This window comes from Myotis lucifugus, unplaced genomic scaffold (assembly GCF_000147115.1).
Source record: "Myotis lucifugus unplaced genomic scaffold, Myoluc2.0 scaffold_562, whole genome shotgun sequence".
In the NCBI taxonomy this organism is placed as follows: Eukaryota; Metazoa; Chordata; class Mammalia; order Chiroptera; family Vespertilionidae; genus Myotis; species Myotis lucifugus.
In genome coordinates this window covers 481,267-501,707 of record NW_005871610.1, presented here as the reverse complement: position 1 = coordinate 501,707, position 20,441 = coordinate 481,267, and the positions used below count along the sequence as shown (strand labels likewise).

Sequence of the window (20,441 nt, the reverse complement as noted above, 5' to 3'; positions counted from 1 at the left end):
GCCCACGTTCCCGGATAGCTGGAAAGGGCCTCCCCGGATTGGCCCGGGTGCAGGCTTCAGTGGCCATGAGGGACGAGCAGGCTCTCTTCTTCTTCCCAGAGGCAGCCACAGTGTCATCCCGCCAGGATACAACAGCACGTCAGCTGCTGCAATGAAACCCAGGCAGGGCCCAGCTGGGCCAGTGCTCAGGCACAGGCATGTCCCACTGGGGCTGGAGCCCTCCACTCTACACCCTTGGGTGACCTAGGCTACACCCAGAGACAGTCTCCAAAGGACCCCTGTGAAAGAATTCTGTTAGGACTTACTCAACTCAAGATGCTCAAACCACCCAGAAAACCAGCAACTCTGCCCCAGGGACTGGTCCCTAACCCCCGAAGGTTCAAATTAGGGCTGGCCACACACTCCCCTGGCAGCCCCAAGGGCTGTTCTGTGCTTCCTCCATGAAGGAGAACATCGGTGGGGATGGAGGCAGACGGGCTTAATCCATCAGATTTACAGCAGTTGGTGTATCAGGTTGGGAGGGGGCGTGCTGGGGACCCACTATTATCCTAGGGCAGCGGTTCTCAACCTTGGCTGCACATTAGAATCACCTGGGAATCTTTTTAAAATCTTGATTTCTGGGTCTCATTCTAATGTGCAGCCAAGGTTGAGAACCACTGTCCTAGGGCAAGTTGCTGTCTCTCTCTGGCCCAGGCTAAGATGGGGACTGAGGATTCAAGGCCAGTCCAGGGCAAAGCAAGATCCAGGGCTCAGCTCCCTTTGAACTCTTCAAGCCTCAGAACGCAATACCATGGCTTTCAGGATAGGCCAGGGGAAGAAGCTGAGCCTTCCCTGTGAGATCCTCTGGGATTCCTATTTGGAGCCCAGAGCCACAGGGAGACCCTTGGAAGAGCAGCCAGATGCAAACCCCCATCCCTGGAACCGCAGCTGCCCTGAAGGAGCACTGAGCGTGGAGGCCAGTATATTCCGGTTCCAGTCCTCGGCCGGCTCCTGGCTAGCTGGCTGACTTCGGCAGGTCAGTGTGAGTTCGGCTGCCTCACCCGTAAAGCCGGGCTAAGACCCCTCCCTCAAAGAGTGGAGGTGAAGCCTGTGGAAGGCGAGGGCGTAGTTTATCATTAATACAAGGGAAGGTGCTTTTTAGATCCCCAGTCTGTTCCCCAACAGCTACTTTCTCTTTTAAAAAAAAAATGTATTTTTATTGATTTCAGAGAGGAAGTGAGAGGGAAAGATAGAAACATCGATGATGAGAATCATAGATCCGCTGCCTTCTGCACGCCCCCTACTGGGGATCAAGCCCGAAACCCAGGCATGTGCCCTGACCAGGAATCGGAACTGTGACCTCCTGGTTCATAGGTCAACGGTCAACCACCGAGCGACGCTGGAGGCCGCAGGTACTTTCTTGGGAAATCATAAAATAATCTCCAGGAGGCTGAATTTCAGACCCACTTTTCAGGCAGGGAAAACCAAGGCACCAAAGGCTCTGGTATCCTGTGACACAACCTCTCCAGGGCCGTTTCCTTCCTATAAGATGAAAATAATGACCCCTGCTTTCCAAAGGGTGTTTGTGTGAAAGAAATCCAACAAAGAAAGTGAGTGTCACTTTTCATTCATAAGACTTGAATTTCACAGCTACGTGTGACAAGCTCAGTTTACGAAGGAGGAAAGGGAGAGTCCAGGAGAGTACAGTTGGAGTGGCAGCCTGATACGCCACGGTTGTGGGTTTGATTCCAGTAAGGGCACATACAATGAATGTATCAATAAGTGGAACAACAAATCAATGTCTGTCTCTCTCTCTCTAAAAATCAATTTTAAGAAAAGTTTTAAAAGGAGTACCCAGCCCTAGGTGGTTTGGCTCAGTGACTAGAAAGTCGGCCTGTCGGCTGCTGGACTGAAGGGTCCTGGGTTCCATTCCAGTCAAGGGCACATGCCCAGGTTGTGGGCTCACCCACGATGGGGGGCGTGCAGGAGGCAGCCGATCAATGATTCTCATCATTGATGTTTCTATCTCTCTCGCTCCCCCTTCCTCTCTGAAATCAATAAAAATATATATTTTTTAAAGAGTACCCAACTTGTAGCCTAGTAACAGTACCTAGGACCTCGGATAGACGTGGGTCACTTTTCCACACCTCAACGTGTCTTATTTGTTAATTAACACAGATTCTCTTTAATGGAGCAGATGAGGGGCCAGGGCCACCCCTCCGGGCTGGGGCCCTAGAAGGGGACAGCGGGGAGATGGGGACAGGAACCCACCTCGGGCTCCCACGGAGGACACACTGCTTCGATGGGACCGCTCGGCGGGGCCGGGCTGCCCGGCACTGCCGTCTGTCCCGTCCATCTGCGGAGGGAAAGAGAAAGAGCAGTCACTGGGGGTCCGGGGCTGAGGAAGGAAGGGGTCCCGGGCGGATCTGCGACAGCGAACAACGGCGGCTGGAGGCGCTGTGCGCAGAGGAGAGGGGTGCGGACGCGGGTCCTCAGCCAACGCCAGGTCGGGGCTGGTGGGAGGGGTCAGGCCCTGGCGGTCAGCAGCGGCTCGCCCGCAGCCCAGGCAGGGAGGGCACCGCGCGACCTCGGGGCGGGGGCGGGCGTCGCCGCGCGCTCACCTCGCAGGGACGCAGTGCCAGCCGCCTCCGCCCCGGCCGCTGCCTGGACTCCGACCCCCAGCTCCGCTTCGGCTCGGCCGCCCGCCAGGACTCCGACTCCCCGACTCCGGCTCCAGCTCCCGGGCTGCGACGCGGAAGCGCGGGCAGAGGAAGCGCCGCGCTGCAAGCCCCGCCCCCCCGGCCCGCGGGAGCCAATGGGAGCCCGGGGCCGCCACGCACGCGCCCTGCCCGGTGCCTGTGCGTCCACGGCCGCCCGCGGTCCTGCGCATGCGCAGGCCTGGCACGCCTGGGTCACACCCTGGGATGGCCGCGCTGCGAACCCCTGTGACCAAAGGCGAGTGGCCCCCACACCGATGGCCTCTAACAAGGTGTGGGAGGTCCAGGCAATCGGGGATCTGGGCGTAGTGACTTTGGGCCTGTTCCCCTCCTGGGACGCGGCGGGTTCACACGGTGCTGGGTGCTGGGTGCAGGTGACCCAGGCAGCCGCCTGTGCTGCAGCACCGTGAGGGGTGACGGGCCCTTCGCTGTGGTCAGGAGACTGCGCCCCGTCCTGACTCCTCCTGGACAAGCCCCTTCGCCTCCGGGCCTGTTTCCTCGTCTGTGAAAGGGGGATGCCCTCCGAGGACCAGGCCGGGCACCTGCGCACCTGCTGCCTTAGACACGGGCTCAGAGACCGCGAGGCCTTCCCGAGGCCGGGAGAGGCGCTGGGGCTGGACGAGCAGGTGTGAACCGCCTGTCCCCAGGGCCACGTCGCCAACATGCCCTGGCAACGCCAGCTTGTGCGCCTGAGGGGTGGATCTCGGGGAGAAAAACAGGTCCATGGGGCGCCTTCCTGAACCAGAGGAACAAGAGGTTGTTCCAAGTGACCACAGTGACCGTGGTGATCAGCAGAACCAAGAGGGGTTTGCGGAGGGCGGAGGAGTGGCTCACCAGGCCCTGCTTCCCTGGCATCGGGGCAGCCCCAGCTCCTAGCTCGGGCCTCGTTGCCTCGGTATTTGAAACAGCTCTTAGCCGGCTCTCAGGACCCACTCGAGACAATTGCAATGCCCTCCTTTGCAGAAGGACCCGAGGACTCAGACGCAGAAGAGGGCGCAGTGGGAGCCGGCATCTCCGTCCTGGTTCTCAGCGCTGACCCTCCGCCCAGGACGCTGGCTCGGCGGCCTCCCTAACCTGCTGGCGCAAAGTGAGCAACAGTTCCGTGCAGCTGAGCGCTTACTGCGTTCGGGGCCCGGCTAGCAGGGGAGGGAGACCTGGGTGAGACACCGAAGCTTATGGTTTATTTATTTATTTATTTATTTATTTTTAAATATATTTTATTGATTTTTTACAGAGAGGAAGGGAGAGAGATAGAGAGTTAGAAACATCGATGAGAGAGAAACATCGATCAGCTGCCTCCTGCACATCTCCCACTGGGGATGTGCCCACAACCCAGTTACATGCCCTTGACCGGAATCGAACCTGGGACCTTTCAGTCCGCAGGCCGACGCTCTATCCACTGAGCCAAACCGGTTTCGGCGGTTTATTTATTTTTTAAAGTGTTAAAAAATTTTTTAAAAATTTTTAAATATATTTTTATTGATTTTAGAGAGAGAGGGAAGGGAGAGGGAGAGAAACATCAATGTGAAATAGAAACACTTTAAAACTACGTAAGATGACAAGATTGCCTTAAAAATCATAAAATGCCACAAGCAGGAAGGGAACGGTCCTCAATTCCTGGGCATCCCCTCTGCATAGGCCCCCTTCCACTCCCCATGGCCCTGGGAGTGGAAATCAGAGTAATAGTAGCTGCCGTCTGTGGAGCATAGAGGATATGCCAGACCCAGCCTAAGTGCTTTAATCCTTAGAACACACTGAGTATATATCTCCATTTTATGATCATAAAACAGAATAAAAAAGATTAAGTAACAAGCTCAGGCCTGGCGCAGGTGTGGTGGTGAGGAAGCTGAAACCCAGGCCGGTAAGGAGGAGCAGAGATTCCCTTTTTTTTTTTTAATGATTTCAGAGAGGAAGGGAGAGGGAGAGAGAGAGAAACATCAATGATGAGAGAGAATCATTGATCGGCTGCCTCCTGCACGCCCCCTACTGGGGATCAAGCCCTCACCTGGGCATGTGCCCTTGACTGAAATCAAACCCAGGACCCTTCAGTCCCCAGGCCAATGCTCTGTTCACTGAGCCAAACCGGCTAGGGCTTTCGGGGAGTGGGAGCTGCAGGGGGAGGTTAGGACACCAGGGAAGCCCTGGGCAATCAAAGCACAGCAGGTGAGGCTGGGAAGTGGGTGGCACCCTATGGGAGAGGGGGATACCAGGGCAGGGGGGTGGGGGGAGTGTGGTGGGTTTGGCAGTGACGAGATCAGAGTTCTGCTCTGCCAGGCGGACGGTTAACCAGGTAGGACTTGCAGGACTGGAGGAGACCTAGTCAGGACTGGAGGCTGTCCTTCTACAAGGCACTGGGGAGCGCTAACCTTTAGAGCCAAGGCCTTAGACTCAGCAATCAGCAGGGCTGGTCCCCTACTTTTGCACGCGTTAAGTAGCCTGAGGCCCACAGAAGGGATTTTCCACCATCACTCAAGAGAGAACCAGCAGAAGGAGCATTGCAGCCCAGCCTCCGTGAGAGGCCAGTGCGCGGGAAGGTCTTGGGGCAGCCCAAGGAGCCCCGGGCAGCTCCAGGGGGAGGATGTCAGAGATGAAACCCTGCTTCCTAGGACCTAACCTCGCACGAGACAGTAGTGGGTGGATGGGATCGGCTTTGGCGAAGGGAGAGAAGGGCGAGCAGGACTGGTCCTTGGAACATCTGATGGGAAACCAAGAGCTGCAACCGGTTCTGGAGGGGCAGGAGGGGTCTTGTTGGGCCTTACATTCTTAGGGCCCTTTGGGGATGGGGGGAGAGAACTGGGACTGAGGGCTGGTGCAGGGCTGTCCACTGATGCTGCCCCTGACCCGTCTGCTCATTCGTCCTTTCATGAATATTTATTGAGTGTCTACTTTGTGCCACACATTGTTCGAAGCCTTCAAGATAACTAACAGCCCGGCTGGTGTGGCTCAGTGGTTGAGCATCAAGCTATGAACCAGGAGGTCATGGTTCGATCCCCCTCTGGGTGCATGCCTGGGTGTGATGTGCAGGAGGCAGCCAATCAGTGATTCTCTCTCATCATAGGTGTTTCTATCTCTCTCTCCCTCTCCCTTCTTCTCTGAAATCAATACAAATATATTTTTTTTTAAAAAAAGAAGAAGAGCCCCCTCCTCTCCGTCCCCTCTTCTCCCTCATCCTGCAGGAGAGGGATTCGGGTCCCTGCCCTGTCAGTTTGGGTTGTAGTTGTGCAAAGAGAAGTGGCAGTCAAAGCCTTATCCTCCAAAGCAGAGAAGTGCTCCACCCTTTATACACTCAGTCCCCCCACCCCCCATGAGGTTCAGGAGGAGGAGCCACAGGAGGCTGCGGATGACTCAGTCCCGCGGTAAACAACCCTGGGAGGAGGCCTGGCTCCAGGCCCCGGTGAGTCACTGGGGGGGGGGGGGGGGGGGGGTTCCAAGCGGCCAAATTCCTTGTTTTCCCGGGGCCAGGAAGAACCCGGGCCCCCGGCAGTGCCCCTGGTGGGGAAGGGTGGGTGTTTTTAGTCGGGGCGACTGCTGTGTGTTGCGGGGGGGCCCCCATTGGGATGGCGGGCCCTACCAGGGACCCGTACCCAGTGTACTACTCATTAATCCACTGCCGACCGAGGCACCTGGAGGGGCCCAGTCCAGCTCACACTTCAAGGCCCACCGTGGCTGGCAGGGCTGGCAGGTCACCGTGGGCCGTCATCGGGCCCCATGAGATTTCACACTGCACGCCTCCCAGGCCGCCAGGGCCCACCCAGGCTGGCTTGCTCCCCTCTCCTGGTGCCCAAGGCCTGGGTTAAACATTAGTGGGAGGTTATCAGCCGGGCTCGGGGCGGGAGAGGGTAGTTACACTTTCACCGCGTCCGCTCTGCGGGAGCCACCGTCCCCACCGGGCCGGACGATGCCTGTGGAGGAGTTTGTGGCCGGCTGGATCTCCGGTGAGACCTCTTTCCTCCTTCTGTCACGTCCCCCCCGTGGTGGGTCACTTCCTGGGGAAGGTAGGTGACATAGGAGGAGCTGAGGCCAAAGTCCTGGCTCCCCGAGCGTCCGCGGCCAGCGGTCCCAGAGCCTGCTGGGAGCCGTGTGAGGGAAGAGGCCAGGAAGGCACAGGTGGCAGGGTGCTGTCCCAAGGCCCCGCTGCCTGACACCTGCCAAGAGGGGGAGCCAAGGTGAGCGTCTCCCGGAGGCACCCACAGCACCTGCACCTCGAACCCCGCTCTCCCAGTGTGGGGCTCCGAAAGAAGTTCACCTTTGACCTCACCTGCTGTCCCGTGTCCCCCTTTCGGCCTGTGCCCTGCCTGGCAATGAACGGAGGCCCGGACTCTGAGGCCAGCTGTGCTATAGGCCCAGCTCAGCTTCTGGGGACACTTCTCTGAGGAGAAATAGAGGGACTTTCTGAACCTGCCTCGGGGGATGCGACCTCTCCCCAGGCTCCAGGACCAGCCTCTGCTGCAGAGAGCAAGCCCAGGAGGCGGGGAGATGGCCGGGGGCTGCGCCCTCCGCCCCTGGGGCCAGCGAGACTCCCCTAAGGACGCACTGCAGGCGGACAGGGCAGAGCGCCGGTGGGGCAGGGCCTGGTCTGGACCAAGGCCCCAAACTGGACAGTGGTTGTGAGTTGATGGGAGGGAGGGAGGGAGGGAGGGAAAGAGGGAGGGAGGAGAAAAACTGTCAGGGAGGCAGGAGCGATGGAGACCCCTCCAGAGTCATGGCTAGAGAAGCCAGCAAGGCACTGGGGTGTGGGCGCCCAGTGAGGACCCCAAGTCTGTGGTTGGCTTCTCCCTTCTGCAAGCATGCCCTCAGGCCAGGTTGGGGCGCCCTCCTGTTGTCCCCTGGTCCTGTCCCTTCCCAGCCCAGTGCCTGGTGCGGAGGCGCACGGGGCCAGCGGGGTTTCTGTGGAGCCTGTGGAAGGCCCTACCCTCTCTCCTGCCTGAACCCCTCTTTCCTCTCAGCGCAGACTTGCTCCCTCAGCCTGGGGCTTGGCCTCACCTATAGCACCTTCTTGTCACTACAGGAGCACTGGGCTTGGTGCTGGGACACCCCTTCGACACTGTGAAGGTGAGTGTAGGGGAGGCGCCCGAGGAGGGAAAGATGGCACCTGAACCGAAGGGCAGGCCGCCCCGAGGGCAGGGCCTGGCTGACAGGCTCCTTCCTGCCTCTGCTGCCCCGCGGGCGTCCCGCTCTGTCCGTCCTTCCCGTCCAGGTGCGGCTACAGACCCAGAACACCTACCGAGGCATCATCGACTGTACGGTCAAGACTTACCGCCATGAGTCGGTGGGTGGCTGCTTCTCCGGGGCTTTGGGGTGGGAGGCATCTGAGCGTCAGTACCAGCTCCCTCCTCCCAGGCGGGGCTCTGTCCTTGGGAGAGAGAAGACCCAAGTCTGGGGCTCCCGCTGGGGCTGGGTGGTAGCTTTGCGCCTCCGCCACCTGCTGGGCTCAGTGTGGCCTCCAGGCCGGGGCTGGGAAGGGCCAAGGGGAGGCCAGGTCCCCCACCCACCCCAGGGCGTCCTCCCCCTGCAGATCCTGGGCTTCTTCAAGGGCATGAGCTTCCCCATCGCCAGCATAGCCGTGGTCAACTCGGTCCTGTTCGGGGTCTACAGCAACACCCTGCTGGTGCTCACGGCCACCTCCCACCACGAGCGGCGCCTCCAGCCGCCCAGCTACACGCACGTCTTCGTAGCCGGCTGCACCGGGGGCTTCCTCCAGGTCAGGGCGGCGGGGGCATGCGCACACACACACGCACACGCACATGTGGGGGCAGAGGTGGTCAGTTCGGTCTTGCCCCTCCCAGCCCCATCTGCGGACCCACAGCTGCAGGCCATGGCTGTCCCCCCCGGAATGTGAGAGGCGGAGGGGAACTGGCAGCTCCTGCTGCTCCCAGAGGCCTGGCCTGGCTGAGCGGGCCGTCCACCCTGCAGGCCTGGAGGGTGGGTGCAGAACAGAAGAGGCCAAAGCAGAGAGAGCTCAGGGGGGTGGGCGGGGGAGATGGTGCCAAGAGGACACCATAGAGCAGCCCACGCCCCACTCTGAGGTGGACAGGGCTTGCCCACCTCCGGGGGGGCCTGCCAACCTCAGAGCTGTAGGGAGGGTCTCTCCAAGGGGAGCCCTGCCCTGACGTGGTCCTGGCTCTCCCCGCCCTGCCCTGCTCAGCCCCTGTGCCTGCAGCCTGGGCGGTTGGGAGTCACCGAGCCCCAGTCCACAGGTCTCGCTGGGAGAGGTCCCGGGAATTAATCATTAAGTGACCCCAATCATTTGTTTTCGGTTTTTGTTCTCAGCACTTAAGTACCTGGGCTTTTGAGGGGTGGGGTGGGGGGAAGAGGGGCCTCCAGGCACCAGGGGAACCCCAGCTGAATGGGGGTTCTGAGCATAGAGGCAGAGGATGTGTGCCTGCCCCGCCCACACCCGCCAGGCGCCTCAGGTCACCCTCTAGTTGGCATCTGCCCTGAGGCTCCTGACAGACTCGCAGGCAGAGAGCAAGGACAAGGAACAGGCCGAGGGCTCACTAAGGTGAATTAATAACTCATGAGACCCCCAAAGGGCCTGGCTTTTCTCCTGCCCCTCTTTGCAGGGCGCGTGCCTGCATATTTCCCACGCCCTGAGACCTGGCACCCCCAGAAACAAGGAAGAGAACTGAGGCTGCAGGCCAGGCGGCCTGATTTAGGCCCAGCCAGGCCCAGCGCCTGAGCCAGCCTCCCCCCAGCTCTTTGGAAAGTAGAACAGATAACAGTCCTGGGGCTGGGGGTGGGATGGGGACTGGGTCCGGGGACCGACCGCAGCCGCTTGCTGTAGAGCCCCTGACTTCAGTCTTGGGGCAGAAAGTGTGTCTTGTGTGGAGGTGGGAGGGAGGCTGGGCAGGACTCGGGTTAGCACAGGGCAGACTGACAACCTCTGCTGGGCAGGAGAGTTGCTGTGGGCTGGCGAAGGCTGACCCCGTCACAGTGCAGCAGAGCCTGATGTCCCCACTGTCCCCGTCGGCGTGGGATGGGGAGGGTGGGCCTACCTGCCACCCTCCCTTAGGCCCAGCCATCCCCTCAGCTTCTGGAGCCGAGGGCTCGGGAGCCTGCGACATCAGGGCCCCTCTCGCAGGGGAGGAAGCCGGCCAGCTTGGCCTCCACCCTCTAAAGATCATTGCCAGAGCCTCCGCCAGTCTCCTCTGCCATCAGCCATCTCCCGGCTGAGGGACTGAGCCCTCCCACCTTCCACCCACACACCACACACACGCACGCACACACATACCCCACACACACACCCCCCACACACACACGCACCCCCCCACACACACACACACGCGCACACACACACACACACACCACACACACACACACACACACCCCACACACACCCCCCCCACACACACACACCCCACACACACACACATCTCATGTCGCCCCCAAATGCTGCGCTAACCTCGCTATGGCCTCAATTCTCTCCTCGCTGATCTCGACCTGGTTGACTCCCTGACTCACACCCCAGCCCCTCCCCCAACCACCCTCCATGTCCTCCCAGCACCCACCTAGGTGCCAGTACCACCCCGAATCTGAGTTCTGGGTGCCTCAGCCAGTGATAAGAGCTCTAGGACCTACAGACGCACGGCCACCTATGTGGCACCAGTAGCTGAGGGTGTGTGAGAGGCAGGAAGGCGGGCCCAGCGCTTGCCCCCTGAGAGGTGTGCACAGGAGGTAGGGGCTGAGACCCCAACATGAACGCGGTGACCTACTTACCCTGTGCGTGGGCGCAGCCTGCACCCTTTCTTCAGACCCAGTCACCGCTCAGTCCTGGGTTCGGGGAGGATCCCTGGCCCATCCCCAGCTTTGAGTATGAGAAGCTGAGCGCTGGCAGCGGGCGGTCCTGCGGGAAGATGCCCTCTGCCTTCCTCCTCCTCCTCAGCACCAGCTGGCCCCACCCGGGCCTTCACCCTTCTTTCCCTGCAGGCCTACTGCTTGGCCCCTTTTGACCTCATCAAAGTTCGGCTACAAAACCAGACAGAGCCAAGGGCGCGGCAGGGGGGCCCCCCACCCCGGTACCGGGGGCCGGTGCACTGTGCGGCCTCCATCTTCCAGGAGGAGGGGCCGCGGGGGCTGTTCCGGGGAGCCTGGGCTCTGACGCTGAGGGACACCCCCACACTGGGAATCTACTTCGTCAGCTACGAATGGCTCTGTCGCCAAGTCACGCCAGACGGCCAGAACCCCAGTAAGTGAGGTGCTGTGAGGGGGGGGGCAGAGAGGAGTGAGGTGGGGAGCTGGTCCAGCGAGGAGGAGGGGGGAGGCGAGGGCCGGGGAGGGTGTTCCCGGGTCTGACCCTGCCCCGGCCTCCCATGACCCCAGGCTCGACCACAGTGCTGGTGGCAGGGGGCTTTGCAGGCATCACCTCCTGGGTGACGGCCACCCCCTTGGACGTGATCAAGTCGCGGATGCAGATGGCCGGGCTGGGGCAAAGGGAGTACCAGGGGCTGCTGGACTGCATGGTGAGCAGCGCCCGGCAGGAGGGCCTGGGGGTCTTCTTCCGGGGGCTGACCATCAACAGTGCCCGCGCCTTTCCTGTCAACGCCGTCACCTTCCTCAGCTACGAGTACCTCCTCCACTTGTGGGGATGAGGCTGCACAGGCGCTGCCCGCAGCTCCCCAGGTGGGACGGACCGCCACCCACCGGCCCAGGTCGGAGGCCAAGTGGAAAGCACCAGGTTGAGATTTCAATGCGAGAGTCTCAGCCTTCCTGTCGAGGCACCTCCCGGCCTGGAAGGTGCAGATGGGGCTGGGGAGGTGGTGAGGAGCAGGCCCGCCCCCGTCCTGATTCCTTCGTAAACAGCTACCTTAAGCGGTGGTGCTGGAGACATCCCGGCCACCCTGTGACTTTACCCTCCACCTGCCTGGCTGCTAACTCTCCCCTGGATTCCAGGGCGGCGCCCTCAGCCGCCTCCCACCCCATCTCCTTTCCCACCTCTCCCCCGTGACTCAAGTGTGGCCTTTACACCTCCTGCTGTCACATCCTTCAGCGACTCCCACCCCCTCCAGGGAAAAGCCCGAACTCCACCCCTCCTGATGGGGCACCTCCCTCCGCCAGCTCCCTCTCCCTCAGCAGCTTGGGCAGCCTAGCCCTGCCCCAGCACAAGCTGTGCCCCTCATCACCCCCAGCCTGGAAGGTCTAGTCCAGTGATGGCGAACCTATGACACGCATGTCAGAGGTGACACGCTAACTCATTTTTTTGGTTGATTTTTCTTTATTAACTGGCATTTAAATATATAAAATAAATATCAAAAATATAAATCTTTGTTTTACTATGGTTGCAGATATCAAAAAATTTCTATATGTGACACGGCACCAGAGTTAAGGTAGGGTTTTTCAAAATGCTGACACGCCGAGCTCAAAAGGTTCGCCATCACTGCGCTAGTCCCTCCCGGCCAACACTGGGCATTGCCAAGGGGTGACTCCATCATCCCTCTGGCTGGGCCCCTCCCAGACCCAGACGGAGCTCTGTCTCCTGGTCCCTCCTCGCCTCCCCAGGCTGACTTTGGGGTCAGCCCTACCTGTGTCCTCAGCTTCCCCATTAAACGGGGAGCTGCTCGAGGCGGGTCGCACATCTGATCATTTCCCAGCTCGGAGCCTGTGCTCAGAGCAGCCCGGGAAATGGCTGCTGAAGGCAGTGGCATTGTGCTAACTCCAAGCACCCCACTTGCTTCCGTGGTCCTGCCCCCGCCCCCTGCCCCCGCCAGCCCCTCACTGAGAGCTGTGAGTGTGCCCGCAGCAGGGTGTCTGCCTAGACGGTCCCATCCGTAGCATAGGCTTTCTTTACTTATCTCAGTCGCCCAGGGGGCATGAAAACTGGCGGAGGGTTCATTTAACTGGCAATAAAGCTGAGCAGGGTTTGTACCCACTAATCTTTCTGCGATCAAACTGGGCCCCCCTCGTGGTGACCTGAATGCCTGGATCCCTGCCCTTTCCCGTTCGCTGCCTAGAAAGACAATCAAGCGCTCGAACCACCGTGACAGAGGTGCCTCTGCTCAGACACTAGGTAACTCGTCCCAGGCTGCACAGCTGGTGCGTCGCATCACACAGCTTCCTGGATGCATCTCCAGAGCAGAGCTCGGTGACTCTCTACCCTGCTCTCCCTGGGCACTATGACAGTCTCCCCTGAGTCACCCTGGGCACTATGACAGTCTCCCCTGAGTCACCTAAGTTCAAGTCCACCTGGTGGGCCTGCCAGCATCAGCCCCGACAGGTGCTTAGCGGAGCTGTCCTTCACCAGGTGGTGGCTCGCAGACTGCAAGTCATTCTCCCTCCTTCCATCGCCATTTCACGGCCCCGGGGCACGTGGCCACTGAGCCGGGCTGTGGTTCTTGCTAGAGAAATGGTGACGCGTGCACCTTGCCCCTCACTTGCTTACAAGGCAGTTCCTCCCTGTGGGTGGCCCTGGAAGGACTGCTGAGGGTGCAGGAGGCGCCCACTGGCCGGAACCAGGGGGACTGCTTAGCCTTCACGCCGCCTCACACAGGGTGAGGGCCTGCAGTTGTGTGGTCGGTGGTCCCAGCGTGGTCCGGGAGCAGCGGCATCGGACCTCCGGGAGTCGGTTAGAATGACTCCCAACCCCACCCGGGCCTGGCTGAAGCAGAAGCTGAGGTTGGGCTCAGGAGCCTGTGTTGGGAGAGGCGCTCCAGTGACTTCACACACGTAACGGTGTCTGGCTGCTCCTGACAGCAGAAACGTGCTGCCCTTTCAAGTTGTGAGTCGGTGGGAGTGACCGGAACTAGTGCTGGCGGCCTGCACTCCCCACAGCCTCAGGGAGCCTCTTCCCGGGATGGACAAGTGGGTCTGCCTGAGCCAGCACTGTCCTTGCTGGGCCTGGTTCCCCCCAAATCCCTTCCGGCTGGTCAGCCTGTGGGTCCGGTGGCTGTGCAGCACCGCCGCGGTGCCAGAGACTGGGGGCTGGACACGACAGTCATGGGAAGACCTCAGGGCAGTCTGAGGCTGGAAGGGAGCCAAGAGCACGTGAAAGAGGAGATGGCTCTTATAACCTGGGCCAGAGGGACAGGAGTTCCTGGCCGGGTGGCTCACAAACCAGGGTGGCGGGTTTGATCCCTGGTCAGGGCACATACAAGAGTCAACCAATGAATGGATAAATAAGTGGAACAACAAAAGTCGATGTTTCTCTCTCTCCCTCCCTAAACAATCAATAAGTATATTTTTAAAAATTAAGAATAAAAAAAGAAGAGACAGGAGGTCAGGGTAGTCCTCTGAAGTTTGCCATCTCTCATCAGTTAGCAAGAGAATAAGATATTAAAATCCTTGTATGATTTTCTTAAATTGAAATCCTTTTTGGGGTATTAATTTCACCCATAAGCCTGACTTTGCACTTCCATTTTCCTTCTCTGGTTCTCTCCAGAGGCATCTTGCGGGGAGGGGCTGGAGCTCCCTTGCTCTGAGCTCCTCATTAGAACCAGAGAGTGGCAGGCCTCATGTGGCCATGAGCTCCTCATTAGAACCAGAGAGTGGCAGGCCTCATGTGGCCATGAGCCCCTTCCACTAGCCCGGCAGGAGCTGCAGCCAGGCTGCAGAACAGAGCTGCAGTGAGTAGGTTAAGCATAGCTGCAGGAATGGAGGGTGGAAAGATAAACAGAGTTAGGCAGGAAATGGCTGGAGATTTTTTTTTTTTTTTTGGAGGGGGCAAATGGCTGGAGATATTTTTAAAAGCTAGATGTTTTTACATCAGCAGGGTCTCATAATATGCACATTAAATTCCTTCAGGAATTAACAGATGTTATTAGAGATCATCATTATTCTTTTTTAGATGAATATGTTTTTATTGATTTCAGAGAGAGGAAGAGAGATAGAAACATCAGTGATGAGAGAGAATCACCGATTGGCTGCCTCCTGATGCCCCCCTCCGGGGATCGAGTCCCGGGGACCTCCTGGTTCATGGGTCAATGCTCAACCACTGAGCCACACCAGCTGGGCGGTCATCATTATTCTTGAGACTCATTTAGGTAGACGGAATCCCTAAGAATTAGGACATAGTCAATGAACTGCTTTGAGGCTGAAAATGGGGGTGGTGTCTGAGGGACGCATGTAAAGGGCTTATAACTTGGCAAACACGTAGGAGAAATTACAGGATACTAACTTATGTATATCATGACAATACGGCTACATGTGCAGGAAAAGGGGGAATGACAGGGTGAAGATGGTTCTGGTATAAGTCACTATTGCCAGACTCACTGAACAGCAGAGTTTAGCTTTAGTTTCTTTAAGGGGAGTCACTCTTAGCCTGGCCGACATGGCTCAGTGGTTGAGTGTCGACCTATGAATGAGGTCATGGTTTGATTCCCAGTCAGGGCACATGCCTGGGTTGTGGGCTTGGTCCCCAGTAGGGGCCATGCAGGAGGCAGCCGATCAATGATTCTCTCTCATCACTGATGTTTCTATCTCTCTCTCCCTTTCCCTTCCTCTCTGAAATCAATAAAAAAAATTTTTTTTTAAAAAAAAGAGGAGTCACTCGTAATTGGTGTCTCTGTCTGACCACTGTCCTGAGCTCCAGGCACACACTGCCGCCTCTGGTCACAGATCCTTGAGCGTCCATCCCAAAGTGGCAGAGGGAAGCCTCAGGCCACACATCTCAAAGAAGCTCTCCCTCCCCTCTCCTCCTGCTTCAAAGGAGCCTCCAACTCTTGTTAACCTGAAGTTTCCTAGGACTCACTCCCTTCTTCCCAATCCTAACACGGGCATACTTCAGGAATACTGTGGGCGTGGTTCCAGACCTCTGAAATACAGCGAATATTGCAATAAAGCAAGTCACATGAGGTTTTTGGTTTCCCAGTGCATATAAAAGTTGTTTTTGCATAATACTGTAGTCTATTGTGTGAAATATCATCATGCCTAAAAACCAATGCACATGCCCTAATTTTAAAACACCTATTGATCCCACCGCTGCCACCAAAAAAACCGTATTGCTAAAAAAATCAGCTGAGCCTTCAGCAAGTCATAATCTTTTTGCCGGTGGAGGGTCTTACCTTCAATTTGTAAGAAGTGCAACATCCGTGAAAGGCAATAAAGCCAGGTGTGCCTGTACTACAGCCCTGATCCTGTCCTGAATCTGGACAATAACTCAACTTTTCAAATGCAATTTTGATCAAGTTACCCTACCCCTTTGTCCCCCTTGATAGCTTCCTGTTATTCTGAGCAATCTGGGCAAGCTCCTTCCACAGTCCACAAGGCTCTGAGCACTCACCTTCTCTTGGTTGCTTAGCATACAAGGATCTTGAGGTTTTCCGGAGATGAAGTGCAACCAATTTAAAAAATTCCCCCAACAAAAATTACCAGACCCACAGGGGAAAAATTCCCACAACAAAAATGTCCAGACCCACAGGGGAAAAATTCCCACAACAAAAATGTCCAGACCCACAGGGGAAAAAGCCACCATCGAATTAAAGCATCAGTACAAAAAACACACAACAGATTTAGCTGTCTGTCCTTCCATTCTGTAATTATATACTTTCATTTGTGTGACTTTGATTATAACTGTCTCTTCTCTAAACTACGAGCTCCATGAAGCAGTGACTTTGACTCTAGGTGGCATACAGAGGTGCTCAATAAATAATTTTGAACAAGTGAATGAAAGAATGAAAGAAAACTGCTCTTCCCAACTTCCCTTCTGTCAGGCCAGGGCTCTAGACTTTATGTAGATCCCGCCTATCATTAGGCAGCTAGACTCTAGATCCAATACAAGGAACACAATTTCAGAACCATCACTAATTTTGCCAATAGTGAGGGAACTTCACAAGGACCCCTTCAAACAAGAGTGTAAACCAGGTTGTCTCCAAAGCTGCCCTTGGGGCAAACGCTAACACCTTGACCTTGAAGATTAAAGAACCACACAGAAGACTACATAGACTGTGAATCCCAGCTGAACCCAGGTCTCATAAGTTAAGTCAAGATCTGGAAGGGGCTACACTTTTAGCAAAAGCATAGACCAGAAGACTTCCACCCACCAGTAAAGGGAACCCACAAAGAAATATGCCTCTCTGTGTGTGGTGGGAAAAAATTAAGAATAAGATCGGCTCCCCTGTGAACCAGGAACCAACCACATGCCTGTTCGTTCACCTTATGGTACTTCAGGTCCGGTACACCTTCCTCCCAGAAATTAATTTATCATGGTGTCAGCGCCCCCTTGTGCCTGTTGGGAGCAACTACAATTTTTTCTAAAGGTGAGCAGTCTAAATCAGGATTTTGAGGTTTTCCAGAGATAAAGTGCAACCAATTAAAAAAATTCCCACAATAAAAATTACCAGACCCACAGGGAAAAAAGCCACCATGAATTAAAGCACCAGTACAAAAAACACACAACAGATTTAGCCCCGCCAAGCATTTCAGATATTAGGTTTATCAGATACAGAAAGTAACCATGCATAAAATATTTAAGTGCATAAAAAGAAATAAAAGACAGTATAAAAATTATTCTAACTATCTGAAAAAAACACACCCAGAGAACTGTCACAGCTGAAGAGAACTGAAGGTAGATGGGAAGGAACTCGAGCGCAAAGCAGAGATATAAGAAGACGGGACCCATCTTTCTGCCTCTGGACTCTGCATCCAGTCCATTATCTTCTCAAGACTGATGATGACGGTGCATAGTGATTAAAATAGTACCTGGTAAACTCCCAACAATAAAGATAAATAAAATAAAATAGTGCCTGGCAAGTAGAAAACACCTTATAAATATAAATGTGTCTAATCCACATGACTGACCTGTATAGTCGGTCACTTGCTATCTCTCCCTCTAGTGAGCACCTAGGAACAGGCACTGTGCCTTATTCACCTTTGCTGCCCTGGAGCCTGTATGCTTTCTGAACATAGAGGGTGTCCGTGACAGGCTTGTAAGGAAACTGAAATAATGTACATACTATTTTTTGCCACCCCTTACTTTGCATGTGGCAGTGCCTGCAAAATTGAATAGGACTGCCTTGACCTTGATTTTAAAAAACTTGATCTGTTGGAAATAGTCCTCTTTGGCTCCTCTCACCCCCTCATACCTGATGCTCTATCCATGAGGCAGTCCCACCGACTCAGCAGCTTCCTGACTTGGTTTTCTGGTTTCCACCTTTGCTCCCCACCTTCCCATGTTTTTCACACAGCAACTAGAATTAGATTTTTTTAAAATATAAAATATATCATGTTCTTCCTTTGTCTCCATCTCCCTCCACCCCCAAACTAATATTTCCTGTCTATTTAGAATAAAATTTAAATATTATTGGCTCAAAGGCCCCTGCCCACCTCTCCACCCTCCTCCTATTGGCCCTTTCTCACTTGCAGCCACGGCGCTGTCTTTCTGCTTCTTAAACCTGTTGAACTGTTTCTGGCCTTTGATATGTGTACCTACTGCTCCCTTTGCAGAGGACACTCTTCCTTCGGAACAATGACTGTTTCCTTGTTCTCTTTTATGACTTGGCCCAAACGTCATCTCCCTGACTCACCTCTCACAGCCACTCTCTGTGGCATCATTTTTCTTTAAAAAATATATTTTATTGATTTTTTACAGAGAGGAAGGGAGAGGGATAGAGAGTTAGAAACATCGATGAGAGAGAAATATCGATCAGCTGCCTCCTGCACACTCCCTACTGGGGATGTGCCCGCAACCAAGGTACATGCCCTTGACTGGAATCAAACCTGGGACCCTTCAGTCCGCAGGCCGACGTTCTATCCACTGAGCCAAACCGGTTAGGGCTGTGGCATCATTCTTTATTTTCCCTGGCACACATCCCTATTTAAAATCACTGTGCTTATTCGTTTGCCTGCATCTTTATCTCCCTCTACCGGAAAGTAAGGAGTCCTCTGTCTTGTTCAGCAAGAGCTTATGGTCCTAGAACAGGGCCTGCCCCACAAGCAAGGCATTCAGTAAGCACTGCTTGAATGAGCCACCAACGTTGCCTACAGATAGGCAAGTGTGCTATGTGATATCAGTGCCAGAAAGGGAGAGACTACTTGTGGCTTTCAAAGAAAGCTCTGGGAAGCAGTCAGCAATAAAACGCTATTACATGATGCTGCTCATGTAAGAGGAAATGGACACCCAAGAGCTGAGAGCTAATCTATCCTCTCTGTTGCTTTGGTCGGGCCTTTGGAGCCTGTATAATTTTGGTGTCAACATTTTAAAAGGCATGTCAGAACTGGGATGATTTCAGAAAAAGGACAATTTAAATGAATACAGGGTAGAAAAAAATAGAATCTGTGAGGAAAGGCTAAATGATTTGAGAATTTAGGCCAGAGAAGGAAGGCCGGTAGGTGGCTTCGGAACTGTTTAAAAGTGAGTCGCTGTCATTGTCCAGCTGCCAGGTGTTGTGGTCAGTGAGGATGAGTCACACTGGAAGGGTCCATCAGCCTTTACTCACTTCCTGTGACGGTGCAAGCAAGAGGCAGAGGCGCCACCTCCCCGGTTCCCTTTCCCCCAGTGGAACCGCACCAGGTGAGGGTCCAATGAGATGCCAGGCAGACCAGGATGGTCTCGCTGTCAGGAGCCCCCTGAATACAAGGCTCCTGCCTCTTTATGCGCCATGGATGGGGAAGGGAGGGAAGGGCTGGGAATGAAAGGTACTGGGCCAAAGTGGAGACAGTGTCTCAGCAGAGGCCCCTCTAAGGAAGAGCCTGGGTGAACGCAGGTATAAGCGGGGCTGCCCTGGGCGGCCTGAGTCCTGACTGCAATACCCTCCACAAACTTGCACGCACAGCTGTGACTGCCCGTGGTCGGCCTGAACACGGAGGATTTTGCCCGGAGCTGGACTTCTCACCAGTCAGAGTCTGTCTGCGTTCAGAGCCCACATCCCTTCCAGGTAAAAGCATCCTCTTGCCATCTCACTCTCACGATCTGGCTCAGGCTTCCCCGTCTGGACCAGTCAGTCTCTCTGCCTCTGGGTCTCACATCTCTGACCCACCTTCCATGTCTGTTTTCTAGAACCCCACAAACTCCGTGCCCCTGCCCCTTGGCCTGGAATATCCTTCCCATTCCTGTCTGCCCTTCCAGCTACAGCTCAGCACTCACCTCCTCCAGGAGTCTCCCAGGCTCTCCAGGGCCACAGCACTTTGCATATAATCACACTCCACTGTCATTGTCTGCAAGGTCCTGCCCAGCAGGGACATCATCTTTGAAACCTCCTCCGTCACACAGGTCTTGCTGAAGAGATGTTGTGAAATGATCAAATGAATGACAGAAAAAGAAAAAGAACCAACGACTATTCCAAATTCTGGCTCCGTTCTGTATCCCTGAAGTCCCTAGCCTGCCTCCCTCCTTCCTCACATCACCTCCCCTCCCACAATCTGAGAGTGAAGTCAGCAGAGCAGCGGAAAGTGCGGGGCGATTCTTGGGATCTGTCTGCTAGCTGATGAGGAGTCCCCATGCCCAGGGGTTCCCTCCTGCTGGAAGAAGAGGATCCCTATGGTCATCCGCAGACAGCTCCAGAGAGCTGTGTGGTGGCAACCCTCAGCAGTCAAGTTAAAAATCAGAGCTGAGCCCTGGCCAAGTGGCTCAGTTGGTTGGAACATCGTCCCGTCCGTACATCAAAAGGTTTCGGGTTCGATTCCCCATCAGGGCACATACCTAGGTCCCAAGTTTGATCCCCGGTCAGGGCGAGCACAGAAGGCAACTGATCGATGTTCCTCTCTCACATCAATGTTACTCTCTCTCAAATCAGTAAACATATCCTCAGGGGAGGATTAAAATAAAAATCCGAGTTCAAAGTTTCCATCCTTCTCCCCTGAAAATTACACCCTGGCCTC

General features: G+C 55.7%; 2 protein-coding genes across 7 annotated transcripts; one reads left to right on the top strand and one right to left on the bottom strand.

Annotated features, from left to right (window-relative positions):
* Positions 1-156: 156 nt before the first annotated feature.
* FRMD8 (FERM domain containing 8) lies at positions 157-2,869 on the bottom strand. Its single transcript, XM_023745653.1, has 4 exons — positions 2,820-2,869; positions 2,601-2,760; positions 2,251-2,335; positions 157-1,087 (listed from the first exon to the last, which is right to left on the bottom strand). Exons 1-4 carry the CDS (start codon positions 2,867-2,869, stop codon positions 1,068-1,070), a joined length of 315 nt encoding a protein of 104 aa, XP_023601421.1. The 3' UTR covers positions 157-1,067.
* A 21-nt stretch (positions 2,870-2,890) lies between these two features.
* On the top strand, positions 2,891-11,913 carry SLC25A45 (solute carrier family 25 member 45). Of its 6 annotated transcripts, none has more exons than XM_023745642.1 (7): positions 2,891-2,968; positions 3,660-3,783; positions 7,705-7,748; positions 7,894-7,965; positions 8,212-8,397; positions 10,623-10,881; positions 11,016-11,913. In XM_023745642.1, exons 1-7 carry the CDS (start codon positions 2,954-2,956, stop codon positions 11,282-11,284), a joined length of 969 nt encoding a protein of 322 aa, XP_023601410.1. In that variant the 5' UTR covers positions 2,891-2,953; the 3' UTR covers positions 11,285-11,913. The 6 variants fall into 6 exon arrangements, with proteins under 6 accessions (XP_023601410.1, XP_023601409.1, XP_023601408.1 ...); XM_023745641.1 differs by having other exon boundaries at positions 2,893-3,322; positions 11,040-11,913; XM_023745640.1 differs by having other exon boundaries at positions 2,893-3,322.
* Positions 11,914-20,441: the final 8,528 nt, after the last annotated feature.

What these genes read in the sequence shown, in the direction of transcription:
- FRMD8 (XM_023745653.1), bottom strand. Translation starts at nt 2,869, where the DNA reads ATGCGCAGGACCGCGGGCGGCCGTGGACGCACAGGCACCGGGCAGGGC. An exon ending in ACAGGCACCGGGCAGGGCGC is followed by an intron (nt 2,761 to 2,819) that starts GTGCGTGGCGGC and finishes CGGGGCTTGCAG; the next exon opens with CGCGGCGCTTCCTCTGCCCG. An exon ending in TGGCACTGCGTCCCTGCGAG is followed by an intron (nt 2,336 to 2,600) that starts GTGAGCGCGCGG and finishes TTCCCTCCGCAG; the next exon opens with ATGGACGGGACAGACGGCAG.
- SLC25A45 (XM_023745640.1), top strand. Translation starts at nt 3,212, where the DNA reads ATGCCCTCCGAGGACCAGGCCGGGCACCTGCGCACCTGCTGCCTTAGA. An exon ending in AGACTTACCGCCATGAGTCG is followed by an intron (nt 7,966 to 8,211) that starts GTGGGTGGCTGC and finishes CTCCCCCTGCAG; the next exon opens with ATCCTGGGCTTCTTCAAGGG. An exon ending in GCCAGACGGCCAGAACCCCA is followed by an intron (nt 10,882 to 11,015) that starts GTAAGTGAGGTG and finishes CCATGACCCCAG; the next exon opens with GCTCGACCACAGTGCTGGTG.